General features: G+C 31.2%; 1 protein-coding gene and 1 long non-coding RNA gene across 3 annotated transcripts; one reads left to right on the top strand and one right to left on the bottom strand.

Annotated features, from left to right (window-relative positions):
* The first annotated feature begins 3,148 nt into the window (after positions 1–3,148).
* Positions 3,149–5,484, top strand: LOC130933655 (uncharacterized). The gene is made up of 4 exons (XM_057863279.1): positions 3,149–3,252; positions 3,849–4,306; positions 4,944–5,192; positions 5,288–5,484. The coding sequence occupies exons 1-4, from the start codon at positions 3,149–3,151 to the stop codon at positions 5,482–5,484; spliced, it is 1,008 nt and encodes a 335-aa protein (XP_057719262.1).
* Positions 5,485–8,353: 2,869 nt separating this feature from the next.
* Positions 8,354–15,027, bottom strand: LOC130935242 (uncharacterized). 2 transcript variants are annotated; one of them, XR_009067847.1, is made up of 5 exons: positions 14,115–15,027; positions 13,171–14,016; positions 12,978–13,095; positions 11,558–11,590; positions 8,354–8,534 (listed from the first exon to the last, which is right to left on the bottom strand). It is a non-coding gene; the product is annotated as an uncharacterized LOC130935242 (long non-coding RNA). The 2 variants fall into 2 exon arrangements; XR_009067846.1 differs by having other exon boundaries at positions 8,354–11,590.

Below are 15,027 nucleotides of genomic sequence, written 5' to 3'. Positions count from 1 at the left end.
GTGTGTCTTCTGTTACAAACTTGGATAAGAAAAGGCACTATGGTTAAAATTTATTTTAATTATATACCTCTTTGATTTTCTTTTATTGTTCTCATGTTGGAGATACAAAAATGAATAATTTTATTAACGAGAAAATAATATTTTAATTATTCACTTACCATTCTAGTTCATATTTTTATTTGTAGTGCTTTCAAGCATACTTTGATTAAATTTTATATATTGCACCAAAACTCCTTTAGCATTCCCTCTCAAATTGCTTGGTTTTCACGACTAAGAAACTATTTAATTTATATTTATATATTTATAATATATAAATTAATTTTTAATTAATAAAATAAAAAATACATGTATAATTATTAAATGAAAATGTTAATATCAAAATATAATTATTGTATGTGTAGAATTTTTTTATCAGTATATGATTATGCTTTTTTTTGTCAAGCAATTATGCTTGATTACATTTCTATGTGCATAATTTTTGTCCCAATAAATTAAAAAGTCCAACAAAACAAAAGCCCGTTAATTATAAAAAGATGACACGTCCAAAAAAAATGACTTATATTTTCTACTTTATTGCACGCGACAGAATTACCACCATCTCCCCACAACCAACTCCCACCGCCACCCCGTACCCTCACCGCCACCACCACAAGCTATGGCATCTCCACCCCCTATCACTCCTACCCCCACCGCCACACCCACCCTTTACCCCCGGTCTGCCACCACCCCCATCTCTACCGTACTTCCACAAGCATCCACCCCAACCTACACCTACACCTCCCCAATCATCATTATCACTAAACAATCTGGAGGTAGTGAAATTGCTGGAGGTAGTGAAAATGCAATACATGTGTCTGAAGATGGTGGTGAATCTGTTCAACCTGAACAATCTAGAGGTGTTCAACCTGAACAAGCTGGAGGTGCTGAAGTTGCTATAGATGTGTCTGAAGGTGATACTAATATTGGTCGTGAAGCTGTTCAACCTGAACAATCTAGAGGTGGTGAAAATCCGATTATCTCGCTTGCCCCGACTTCTCTACAGGTGTGTCTTCTGTTACAAACTTGGATAAGAAAAGGCACTTTGGTTAAAAGTTATTTAAATTATATACCTCTTTGATTTTTTTTATTGTTCTCATGTTGGAGATACAAAAATGAATAATTTTATTAACGAGGAAATAATACTTTAATTATTCACTTACCATTCTAGTTCATATTTTAATTTGTAGTGCTTTCAAGCATACTTTGATTAAATTTTACATATTGCACCAAATCTCCTTTAGCATTCCCTCTCAAATTGCATGGTGTCCCGGCTAAAAACTATTTAATTAATATTTATATATTTATAATATATAAATTAATTTTTAATTAATAAAATAAAAAATACATGTATAATTATTAAAAGAAAATGTTAATATCAAAATGATGTTAATATCAATATTTAATTATTGTATGTGTAGAATTTTTTGGTCAGTATACAATTATACTTATTTTTGTCAAGCAATTATGCTTGATTACATTTCTGTATGCATAATTTTAGTTCCAATCAATTAAAAAGTCCAACAAAACAAAAGCCCGTTAATTGAAAAAAGATGACACGTCCAAAAAAATGACAGATATTTTCAACTTTTTTGCAAGCGACGGAATTACCATCCCTCCACCACCAACCCTCACCGCTTTCCCGCACCCTCACCGTCACCACCACAAGCCACGGCATCTCCACCTCCACCACTCCCACCCCCTCCGCCACTCCCACCCTTTACCCCTACAGCCACCCCCACAATTCACGGCACCGCCACCCTACCACTCCGCAGCCCCAGTCCGCCACCACCCCCATCTCTACCACACTACCACAAGCATCCACCGCAACCTACACCTACACCTACCCAATCATCACTACCACTAAACAATCTGAAGATAGTGAAATTGCTGGAGGTAGTAAAAATGCTATACATGTGTCTGAAGGTGGTGGTGAACCCGTTCAACCTGAACAATCTAGAGGTGTTCAACCTGAACAAGCTGGAGGTGCTGAAGTTGCTATAGATATGTCTGAAGGTGATGCTAATATTGGTCATGTAGCTGTTCAACCTGAACAATCTGGAGGTGGTAAAAATCTGATTATCTTGCTCGCCCCGACATTTCTACAGGTGTGACTTCTGTTAAAAAATTGGATAAGAAAAGGCACTTTTGTTAAAAGTTATTTTAATTATATACCTCTTTGATTTTCTTTTATTATTCTCATATTGGAGATACAAAAATGAATAATTTTATTAACGAGGAAATAAAACTTTAATTATTCACTTACCATTCTAGTTCATATTTTAATTTGTAGTGCTTTCAAGCATACTTTGATTAAATTTTACATATTACCCCAAATTTCCTTTAGCATTCCCTCTCAAATTGCTTGGTTTTTCCGTCTAAAAAACTATTTAACTTATATTTATATATTTATAATATATAAATTAATTTTTAATTAATAAAATAAAAAATACATGTATAATTATTAAAAAAATGTTAATATCAAAATGATGTTAATATCTAAATATAATTATTGTAAGTATAGAATTTTTTGGTCAGTATACAATTATGCTTTTTTTTGATCAAGTAATTATGCTTGATTACATTTCTGTGTGCATAATTTTTGTGTCAATCAATTAAAAGGCCCAACAAAACAAAAGCTCATTAATTGAAGAAAGATGACACGTCCAAAAAAAATGACTTATATTTTCTTCTTTATTGCAGGCGGCAGAATTACCACCATCCCCCCACCACCAACTCCCACTGCCACCGGCATCCTCACCGCCACCACCACAAGCCACGGCATCTCCACCTCCACCACTTCTACCTCCACCGCCACACCCACCCTTTACCCCCACAGCCACCCCCACAACTCACGGCACTGCCACCCCCACCACTCCGCAGCCCCAGTCCGCCACCACCCCCATCTCTACCACACTACCACAAGTATCCACCCCAACCTACACCTACACCTCCCCAATCATCACTACCACTAAGCAAACTGGAGGTAGTGAAATTACTAGAGGTAGTGAAAATGCTATACATGTGTCTGAAGGTGGTGGTGAACCTGTTCAACCTGAACAATCTAGAGGTGTTCAACCTGAATAAGCTGGAGGTGCTGAAGTTGTTATAGATGTGTCTGAAAGTGATGCTAATATTGGTCGTGAAACTGTTCAACCTGAACAATCTGGAGGTGGTGAAAATCCGATTATCTCGCTTGCCCCGACTTCTCTACAGGTGTGTCTTCTGTTACGAACTTGGATAAGAAAAGGCACTTTAGTTAAAAGTTATTTTAATTATATACCTCTTAGATTTTCTTTTATTGTTCTCATATTGAAGATACAAAAATGAATAATCTTATTAACGAGGAAATAATACTTTAATTATTCACTTACCATTCTAGCTCATATTTTAACTTGTAGTGCTTTCAAGCATACTTTGATTAAATTTTACATATTGCACCAAATCTCCTTTAGCATTCCCTCTCAAATTACTTGGTTTTTCCGGCTAAAAAATTATTTAATTTATATTTATATATTTATAATATATAAATTAATTTTTAATTAATAAAATAAAAAATACATGTATAATTACTAAAAGAAGATATTAATATCAAAATGATGTTAATATCAAAATATAATTATTGTATGTGTAGAATTTTTTGGTCAGTATACAATTATACTTTTTTTTGGTCAAGCAATTATGCTTGATTACATTTCTGTGTGCATAATTTTTGTCCCAATCAATTAAAAAGTCCAACAAAACAAAAGCCCGTTAATTGAAAAAAGATGACACGTCCAAAAAAATGACTTATATTTTTTACTTTATTGCAGGCGGCAGAATTACCACCATCCCCCCACCACCAACTCCCACCGTCACCCCGCATCCTCACCGCCACCACCACAAGCCACGGCATATCCACCCCCACCACTCCCACCCCTACCGCCACACCCATCCTTTACCCCCACAACCCACGGCACCGCCACCCCCACCACTCCGCAGCCTCAGTCTACCACCACCTCCATCTCTACGACGCTACCACAAGCATCCACCCCAACCTACACCTACACCTCCCCAATTATCACTACCACTAAGCAATCTGGAAGTAGTGAAATTGCTGGAGGTAGTAAAAATGCTATACATGTGTCTGAAGGTGGTGGTGAACCTGTTCAACCTGAACAATCTAGAGGTGTTCAACCTGAACAAGCTGGAGGTGCTGAAGTTGCTATAGATATGTCTGAAGGTGATGCTAATATTGGTCGTGAAGCTGTTCAACCTGAACAATCTAGAGGTAGTGAAAATTCGGTTATCTCGCTTGTCCCGACTTCTCTACAGGTGTGTCTTCTGTTACAAACTCGGATAAGAAAAGGCACTTTGGTTAAAAGTTATTTTAATTATATACCTCTTTGATTTTCTTTTATTGTTCTCATGTTGGAGATACAAAAATAAATAATTTTATTAACGAGGAAATAATACTTTAATTATTCACTTACCATTCTAGTTCATATTTTAATTTGTAGTGCTTTTAAGCATACTTTGATTAAATTTTACGTATTGCACCAAATCTCTTTTAGTATTCCCTCTCAAATTGCTTGATTTTTTCGGCTAAAAAATTATTTAATTAATATTTATATGTTTATAATATATAAATTAGTTTTTAATTAATAAAATAAAAAATTCATGTATAATTATTAAAAGAAAATATTAATATCAAAATGATGTTAATATCAAAATATAATTATTGTATGTGTAAAATTTTTTGGTCAGTATACAATTATACTTTTTTTTGTCAAATAATTATGCTTGATTACATTTCTGTGTGCATAATATTTGTCCCAATCAATTAAAAAGCCCAACAAAACAAAAGCCCGTAATTAAAGAAAGATGACACGTCCAAAAAATGACTTATATTTTCTACTTTATTGCAGGTGGCATAATTACCACCATCCCCCACCACCAACTCTCACCGCCACCCCGCATCCTCACTGCCACCACCACAAGCCACAACATCTCCACCCCCACCACTCCCACCCCCATCATCCCACCCCCACCGCCACACCCATCCTTCACCCCCACAGCCACCCCCACAACTCACGGCACTGCCACCCTCACCACTCCCCAGCCCCAGTCCGCCACCACCCCATCTCTACCACACTACCACAAGCATCCACCCCAACGTACACCTATACCTCCTCATTCATCACTACCACTAAGCAATCTGGAGGTAGTGAAATTGCTGGAGATAGTGAAATTGTTATACATGTGTCTGAAGGTGGTGGTGAACCTGTTCAACCTGAACAATTTAGAGGTGTTCAACCTGAACAAGCTGGAGGTGCTGAAGTTGCTATAGATGTGTCTGAAGATGAAGCTGTTCAACCTGAACAATCTGTACAGTCTGGAGGTGGTGGTAATACTGGAATTGAACCACCATGGCAAAATCCCGTTATCTCGCATCCCCAACTTTTCTAGAGGTGTGTGCGTTAAACCTTAAACTTCTCTTACAAACTTATAATATCATAGAATGAATAAGATGTTTAAACCGGCCATTAAAAAAATGTTTTTAATTATATTTTTTTATTTAAATTTAAAAAAATATTAAAAAAATATTTAGAATAATTAAAGAAATTTACACCAATTTTTTAATTATTTTATTAAAAAAATTATTTAAAAAAATAATAAATATATAATAAAAATATTTTTTAAATATAACTAGTATATGACTTTTTAACTATTATTATTTATATATTTTTAATTTATTTATTATAAAAAATTTATAATTTAGTTACTAATTATTTTTTATTTAATTGCAGGGACATCTTACCATCTTATTTTTTGTGCTCGTTTTAATCTGTTTTATAGTTTATTTTTTTGTTGGAAGTCTAGTTTATATGTTAGGAAAATTTAAGGTTAAATTTACAAAAAAAATATGTAGATGCTCTATATTTTATATCCGTCACTTTAAGTACAGTAGGATATGGAGATATTATTCCTCTTTTTGTAGTGAGTAAAGTAGGAGTTATATTTTTATCTCTTGGTTGCACTTTTGTTTCTAACATTCTTAAAAGTTTCATTAAATACTTTCTTGAAGAGTTAGAAACCTAGGTAATTACAACATTTCCACAATGCATACCAAATAGTTGGATAGTTGGGTATAAGATGGTCTGTAAGATAAGAGTTAGATTTGCCATAGACATTGTCATGGTAGTTATTTTTTTCGGAACATTTATAACCCATCTTATAGAGGATATAAGTTGGTTTGATAGTTTTTATATGACTATAATTACCATGACAGTAGGTTTTGGTGATTTTTCATATAGTACCCTTAGAAGAAGATGCTTTTCAATTATTTCTATTTTAGTTAGTGTGTTTACATATAATTCTGTAGTTTCATATTTAATTAGTTTTATTGTTCCAATTAATTCTCATTGAGTTATATTTGTAATTTGTACAATGACAATGAATGAAAGTAACAGTTATCTTTTCATACTTCTTTCTTTTCTCTTCATAATAATATATTTAATTAGTTTTAATCAAATTTAATTTTTTGTTATTCTAAATTACTCTACAAAGTAACCATACAGACCATGAAAGTTAATTGAGAAGTGAGGCAATATCATTTGCTACATTTTGAGCATCATTGGTAGCTCCAAAGAATCATCTATGTGCAAGCCCAACGCAGTACAAATTGTTCTTAGTAATTCGTATATATAACCATGTCACGATTGATATATAAAGTTTAGGTATGTTTCATAAGTGAAGTAGTGTAGGCATTATTTAATCTGTCGTGTACCTTGAGCCACTTTTGTGTTGATATATTGAAGTCAATGCAGAATATGATCGAATCAAATGAGTGGCACTTGCCATCTCTCAACAATATCTCGTTATCTCTAATTTCTCTATTTTTGCCGATAACACCTACACGACAACATTATATGTCATACAATACAACAAACTAATAATACAACTCACTACTTAAGTATTGTTATGTAATATAGTATACCTGAACATTTTCAGTAGTCCATCACAAGGACTACACAAAGACCTATACAAGTACATAGATAAATCGCATTTACTTCTTGTCCTGTTTATTGTATATGTTGTACTAGCAAAAGACCTTACTTCTTGTCCTATTTATTGTATATCTTGTACTAGCAAAAGACCGATGCCATGCACGGGTGAAAATTTTCTATTTGTTAAATTCCTCTATTTGATTATGCTTCTAAAAATGATTTTATTATTATTTTATTAAAAAATTACGTGTAATATGTATTGACTAAAAAAATATAAAGAATATTTTAATTATATCATTTTCAACAAAAGATACAATAAAATTCAACACCACCAAAACATTGTAGTTTGAATAATTTTCCTAAAACGAAGCATGGCTTAGAGCCAATGACGTAGTTGATTTGGAAGACCTATATTGTAAAAAAAAAAAAAAAACTAAAATATCAGTCACGCATTTAGATTGTTTTCATATGTCATATGTTCTCCTCAAGATTATAACCAAAAAATACCCATGCTTTCAAGTATTTTAACATTAATTTTTAGACAACTTTTAGAACAAATTTTAACTAAATTTAAAAAAAAGATACATTTATTGTAATATAAAAATAAAAGTAACTATTGAAGTTTTTTTTTACTAATTAACTATTAAAATTATTTTTTTTAGCCATACCAACTTAATATTTAACATATACCTAATCATGTGTTTCAAAAACTAATTAATTCAATTTAAAAAACTACAAAATCTTAAACAAATGTGAAAAGTGAAAAATATAATTGTCGTGATTAGCAACTAATTTTATGAGTTTTTGATCATTAGTTTCGGATAAATTGAAGTGGAATAATCAACCAAACATAAAATAAACATGAGGTATAAACGTATTGCCTTCATAAGGATATTTTAGAAGATAAATTTTGAATTTGTTAATATAGGACAAAGAAAATTAAAATATCAATAATATCACACTATCACAAATCACAAAAAATCACAAAAAATGAGATATGATGCTATATATATTTAGATTAGGAATTCAATCTTGAACTGAGAGCAATATGAGGTGGGACATGAAAAATAAAGCCAAAATCTCCACACTCAATTTAGACATGAATAAACATTTCATGGATCAAACATTCTCCGCAAAGCCCTAGTAAAATTAAAAGAAAGTAAAATTAAAAGAAAGTGCTGATATAAAGAGTTAAAACAAAAAGAATATACTATTTTGCCACTTAGGCTACATTAACTAATTTGGCCAACATGTATCTAAGAAATCCATCTAAAAGACAAAGTAAACAAAAGATCAGTTATAAATTGTTGAATATAGAGATATAGAGATACAAAATAAAACTCTCAAGAAACAATTTCTATATTAAAAAATTTGCTTCCAATGTCGGTTATCAAATTCAAAACGTGCTTATTATACAAATGCACTCTAGTTACTAACAACACAAGGAAAAAAAGAGTCAAAAAGGCACAAAGGTAAATGTAGCTCTCAATTCGATTGGGTGCAAAAATTCTGAAAAAGAAAAATGTGAATAATTCAAGTACAATTCTAACATGGTAGAATAATACTAAAAAGGGATAAACTACTTACTAATCTTATTTCAAAAAAAAAAAGAAAAAGAAAAAGAACAAAATAAAGAATAATAACAAAACACATCATGACTTTTAAAAATACAAATTAATAAAGTCAGTAGCTGAAATTTCTTATAGTCGACTCCTCCTAGTGGGACAAGACTTTTTTGTTGTATTTCTTATAGAAATTAAATAATTTTACAAAGAAAAAAATGTATTGGATTGATTTTTATAGAATTTTTTACTTTTTACCACAGAACCTTTTTAAATTTAAATGCATAAAACTATCATTTAAGAGTTTCAAAAATAAGAGATCAGGTTCAGTGCGAAGCAAATGGTGAAAGAAAATAACAATACTATTTATTTTAGTTAAATACCCAAGAAGAAATCGGGCATTAATAAAAAAAGAATAAAAGCTAATTTAGAATCATAAATAAAAATAAAATAACTAACAACACCATAACAAAAATCAATAACAGCAAAAACTCACGAGATTTTGTTTATCAATTAATAAATTAAAATTTCCAGATAGATGCATGATTCTTAAATTTAAAACTTGTTCCTACCTAAACAGAAACAAATTTTGGGAAAAACTAAAAACTGAAAAATAATGACACTCACCTCAACCTCCATTATTAGGCGTTATTTTTTTATTTGAAAGAATAATATATTTTCATTTTTAAAATGTATGTTCTCCTCTAAGTTAAGGGACAAAGAGAATTGGTAAACTAACAAACTTTGTAAACTTACAGCACCAAAAAAGCAGAAAGAACTGAGACAGCTGTGATTAAACCAAGGAGATCTGAATCTATTTAAAAACACATCCATGTGGATAAAGTGCAGAAAAACTACATAATATCTTAATAAAATTATCTAAGAGCAAACTACAAAAAATAAATTGTACCACAAATTACAAAAAATAAATAACAAAATCTAAATAATCCAAGTTCAATTCAAGTGGTGTATAATAATACAAATAAGGATAAGCTTCTCACTAATTTTATTTCAAAAAAAGAGAAAAAGAGAATATGTATTTCTAAAATAAATAACCAAGAAGATAAAAAATAATAAAAATGAGAGAAACAGAAAAGGAACAAATTAAAGAATAGTTACAGAACACGTGACGACTTTTCAAAATACAAATTAAAGAAACCAGCACTTGAAATTGCACAGTATAAAGTTAGAGAGATTATTTGTTATAGAAATTAAAGAAACTTAGAGAGAGAAAGTGCATTGGATTGAATTTTATAGAATTTTTCTCTTTTTATCATAGAAGCTTAGAAATTAAATACATAAAAATGTATCATTTAAGAGTTAGAAAAATAAGAGTTAAGAGTTTTCCTGTGCAAAGCATATGGTTAAAAAAAAAACAGAACAACAACGCTAAATATTTATTTAGTTAAATACCCAAGAAGAAATAGGGCATCAATAATTCAAAGATTAAAAGCTAATTTAGCATCGTAAATGAAAATAAAATAAATAATACCACGATGCCAAAAATTCAATCAAAGCAAACTCTCACAAGATTTCGTTTATCAAATAATAAAATAAAACTCTCAGAGACACAAAATTCATGTATTAAAAAATTTGATTCCAGTGTCGGTTATCACATTCACAACAGCAGTGCTTATTATCCAAATGAAGTCTAGTTACTAACAAGTAACAACACAATGAAAAAAAGAGTCAAAAAGGCACAGGCTCTCAATTCGTTTGGGTGCAAAAATTTCTGAAAAAGAAAAATGTGAATAATTTAAGTACAATTCTAGCACTATAGAATAATACTAAAAAAGGATAAGCCGCTTACTAATATTATTTCAGAAAACAGAGAAACAAAATATGTATTCATAGAATAAATTCTCAAGAAGATAAAAACCAAAAAATCAGAGAAACAGAAAAAGAACAAAATAAAGAATAGTAACAAAACACATGACGATTTTTCAAAATATAAATTAACGAAAAAATGTATTGGATTGATTTTTATAACATTTTCCACTTTTTACCACAAAACTTTTTTAAAATTAAATGCATAAAACTGTATCATTTAAGAGTTTGAAAAATAAGAGTTCAGAGCTCCAGTGCGAAGTAAATGGTAAAAAAAAAAAATAGCAATACTATTTATTTATTTAGTTAAATACCCAAGAAGAAATAGGGCATAAAAAAAATAAAAGCTAATGTAAAATCATAAATGAAAATAAAATAACTAACAACACCATGCCAGAAAACAATAACAGCAAACTTTACGAGATTTTGTTTATCAATTAATAAAAAAATTCTCAGATAGACGCATGATTCCTAAATTTAAAACTTGTTCCCACCTAAGCATAATCAAATTTTGGGAAAAACTAAAAACTGGGAAATAATGACACACACCTCAGCCTCCATCAATGCCTTGATGTTTTCTATCTACCAATTAACATTCGAAAAACAAACCAATAATAAAAAAATTCATAATAATAACGAATGAAAGAATAAAAAAGCAAGTGATATAAAAGAAGTAGATGAAAAGGCAAAGATGAGATCTTTGATGCTTACAGATTCAATAGAGAAAAAGTGCATTGGATTGAATCTTATAGAAATTTTCACCTAAAACCACAGAAGCTTTTTTAAAATTAAATGACTAATATATCATTTAAGAGTTAGAAAGTTAATAGTTCCAGGACGAAGCAAAAGGTGAAAAAAAAAGCAGAACACCGACGCGAATTATTTATTTAGTTAAATACCCAAGAAGAAATAGGACATCAATAATTCAAAGATGAAAAGCTAATTTAGCATCATAAATAAAAGTAAAATAAAAAACACCACCATGCCAAAAATTCAATCAAAGCAAACTGTCACAAGATTTTATTTATCAAATAATAAAATAAAAATCAAAGAGACGCAGAAGTCCAAAATTAGAAATTTGCTCCAACCTACGCAGAATCAACTTTTGGGAAAAATAAAAAACTGAGAAATAATAAAACTCACCTCAACCTCCAGCAATGCATTAACGTTTTTCACCTACCAATTAACATATAAAAAAACAAACCAAAGAAAAAAAGTTTATAATGATAATAACGAATGAAATAATAAAAGATTACGTCATTGTTTATGAAAAGAAATTATTAAGCAACTGAAATTCAAGGTCGTTATTTTTTTATTTGAAAGAATAATATTTTTCATTTTTATTATGTATGTTCTCCTCTAAGTTAAGGGACAAAGAGAATGGTAAACTAACAATTGCCAAAACACTAACAAACTTTGTAAACTAACAACACCAAGAAAGTAGAAAGAACTGAGACAGCTGTGATTAAACCAAGAGGAACTGAATCTATTTATAAACACATCCAAGTGGATAAAGTGCAGAAAAGCTACAATAATATCTTAATAAAGTTATCTTAGAGCAAAAAAATCTAGATATGCCAAAAGATAATGTTTATTTTTTATTTTTCTTTTTTTTTGGGTCCCTAAAATGAGAACACTAAAAAAATGGCATTTAGTAAATGCACAAACATGCCAAGGATTAGTCAATTACTGTGGCAAAAGAAGACCCAAACTTGTTAATTGGCATTTAGTATTAATAATGACGAATGAAATAATAAAAAAGTAACTGATATGAAAGGAGAAGATGAAAAGGCAAAGAAGAGATATTTGGTGGTTACAGATTCAATAGAAAGAAAGTGCATTGCATTGATCTTTATAGAATTTTCCACTTTTTACTGCAGAAGTTTTTTAAAAATAAATGCATAAAAATGAATCATTTAAGAGTTAAAAAAAAATAAAAGTTAAGAGTTCCAGTGCGAACCAAATGGCGGGGAAAAAAAAGGTAGAACAACAACGCTAATTATTTATTTAGTTAAATACCCAAGAAGAAATCGGGCATCAATAATTCAAAGATTAAAATCTAATTTAGCATCATCAATCAAATCAAGATAGGTAACACCACCATGCCAAAAATCAATCAAAGCAAACTCTCACGAAATTTTGTTTACTTTGAGCTATATTTTCAGTGAGCAAAAATAATACTCCAAAAAAAAGGATATAAAACTACAGTCTCAATTGCTTAGTTGTTAGTTCAAAATTTTCAGCACTTTCTCACAAACCAAATAGTCTGATTAACAGACACAATCACCAAAAGAAAAAAAAAAAAAAAGAAAACCCACAATCATTTGAAACAAAAAACAAAGAAACCCTAGAATACATGATCATGATATATAAACTCCATATTCTAACAAATCACAATTAACAAATATGAACAACTTTCAATAGTAATAGTAATAGTAATAAACGGGAAAAAGGATAAAAGGTTATCTGAACAATTGAAGGCATACTTAGGGAATGATTCAGTAAAAAAAGAAATATCTTGAATAGGATCAACCATAAAATTCATTATATCAAATTGACTCACATTTTTGGGGGACTCAACTGAACAAAGGGGAAGATGAGCAATCATCTCGTGCTAAGCACATTCATCCTTCTTGGTCAACTGAACAACCCCGTCAAACACCAGCACTTTGTGCCACGGACTGCAAACAAACAAAGCTTACGTAATTGCTTGTGAAAAAAAAATTAAAGAACAATTTGAGAGGAAGATGCTGAACCTCAAAAACCAAGGCTTCTTGGTACTATGACTGATCCTTGAAGAGGAGCTCCTCAACTTTGATGGAATGAGTTTCTCCAGAAAATAGGCACCAAACCCATCAGCAGTATTCATTTGCAAAAAAGATGAAGAAGCACCCTTGACAAAGTGATTTTGATGTGTTCATAATAATAAAAAAATAACAGTTAGAAGAATAAGAGTTAGACAAAATTTATTTTAAAAATCCATTTATTAACATGCATGGTGTAGTTATTTCTAAAGTGTGACAATTGCAAGAAGAACTAAGGTAGCTAGTCCAATGCACACGTACATATACTATATATAAAAAGAGCTAATTCATTGCTTTGCAACACTAAAACAACACTGGAAATATATAAACGTGCCTTAGCCAAAGGAAATCAACAGAAAAAATACAAATATCAATATTGAAATACAAATATCTTGCTTTTAAAAAACTACATATACCAATATACAATTCCAAACCCACCCTAAAGATCCTATCAAATCATGGCACTTGCTAAAAACACAAATGTTTTCTTTTTTCTTCATGCACTTCCCAAATCTTACACTTAATTTGATAGATTTGAAATAAGGGTAAGAGATACTAACAGTGATTAGAGTAATAATAAAAAGATTATCAATTTAAAATATTAAAATATACATTATCTCGAATAACAAAAAAATATTTTAAAACCACAAAAATGAACAAATTAAACATAATTTATAAAAAAAAGCAAGAAAAAAATTATTTAACTTAACTTTCTTGCAAACTTTCTGACTCCAGTAGAACTATGTTGCAATCTCATATCAGAATCCAGCACGGATTCTCACTTGATCTTTTAAACACCTTCATATACCAACAGATCGCAGTATAAATAACAGTAAATTAACATTTATTTGAAACATAATCTAATAAATCCTAGAAAACATGATGATAACCTTCACCTTCAGGGCTTCTATCGCCAGCCATCTGGCTTCGACTGGACCAGCTCTTGATTCCACTCGGCATATACCGGCGTTTTGAGTAATCGAAGAAATCCTAAATCCCATTTTTCCCTTCATTCTCTTCTGGATATCAACAATTTACCCAGAGAGAAACCCGAACTGGAAGGAGGACAGCGGGAAAGAAGGTCTAGGGTTTCGGATCGAAAGATACACCGAACAATAGAGAGCGAGAGAGCGTCTCAAGCACAGGATGGCATAATGCAAGAAAGGCTCGAGAAACACGATCTGGAATGGAAAAAATCGGGGTTGAAGGGCTAGGGTTTGAAAGTGACCGCGACACTGTGAGAGACAAAGCGAGAAAACGGGAGAAAACGGGAGGTCACACAGAGGAGTTGGACGAGGGATCACAACATCGACAGAGATGATATAGGCCAGAAGGAGGGACCGAGCTATCCAGAAGAGAATGAACGGGAAAATGGGATTTAGGGTTTCGAGCGAGACAGGGAGAGAAGGGGACAGCTTGAAGTGAAAAATAGAAAATAGAGGGAGATGTTGAAGTGCTTCACATAGTTGTCTAACTACTCAGTGAAGAGCTTCTTAGGAACATAGCGAGGGTAGGAATCAGGGAATTGAAGATAGGGAAGCTTACACACTTTTTTCCCAAGGTGAAGGTGAAGACGATCATAGGTGTATTTTTAACATAAGGAAGCAAAACAATCTTCTCTTTCGAGAAGAATGAATGGAACTGAATTTTGTGTTAAACATGCTACAGCAGCTAAACCTGAAGTTCCAGCAGCACCTACGATTATCAATTTATCACTGCTGCTTTTTCCACCATTATTATTTTTCTTTAATTTCTCTATATTCTTTTTAGTTTAATTTTATTTTTTCTTCTAACAAGGTGGTTTCTGAC

The sequence above is a fragment of the Arachis stenosperma genome, chromosome 6, assembly GCF_014773155.1.
Source record: "Arachis stenosperma cultivar V10309 chromosome 6, arast.V10309.gnm1.PFL2, whole genome shotgun sequence".
Lineage (NCBI taxonomy): Eukaryota > Viridiplantae > Streptophyta > Magnoliopsida > Fabales > Fabaceae > Arachis > Arachis stenosperma.
The sequence above is the reverse complement of the archived record's forward strand: the minus strand, read 5'-3'. Positions and strand labels throughout refer to the sequence as shown.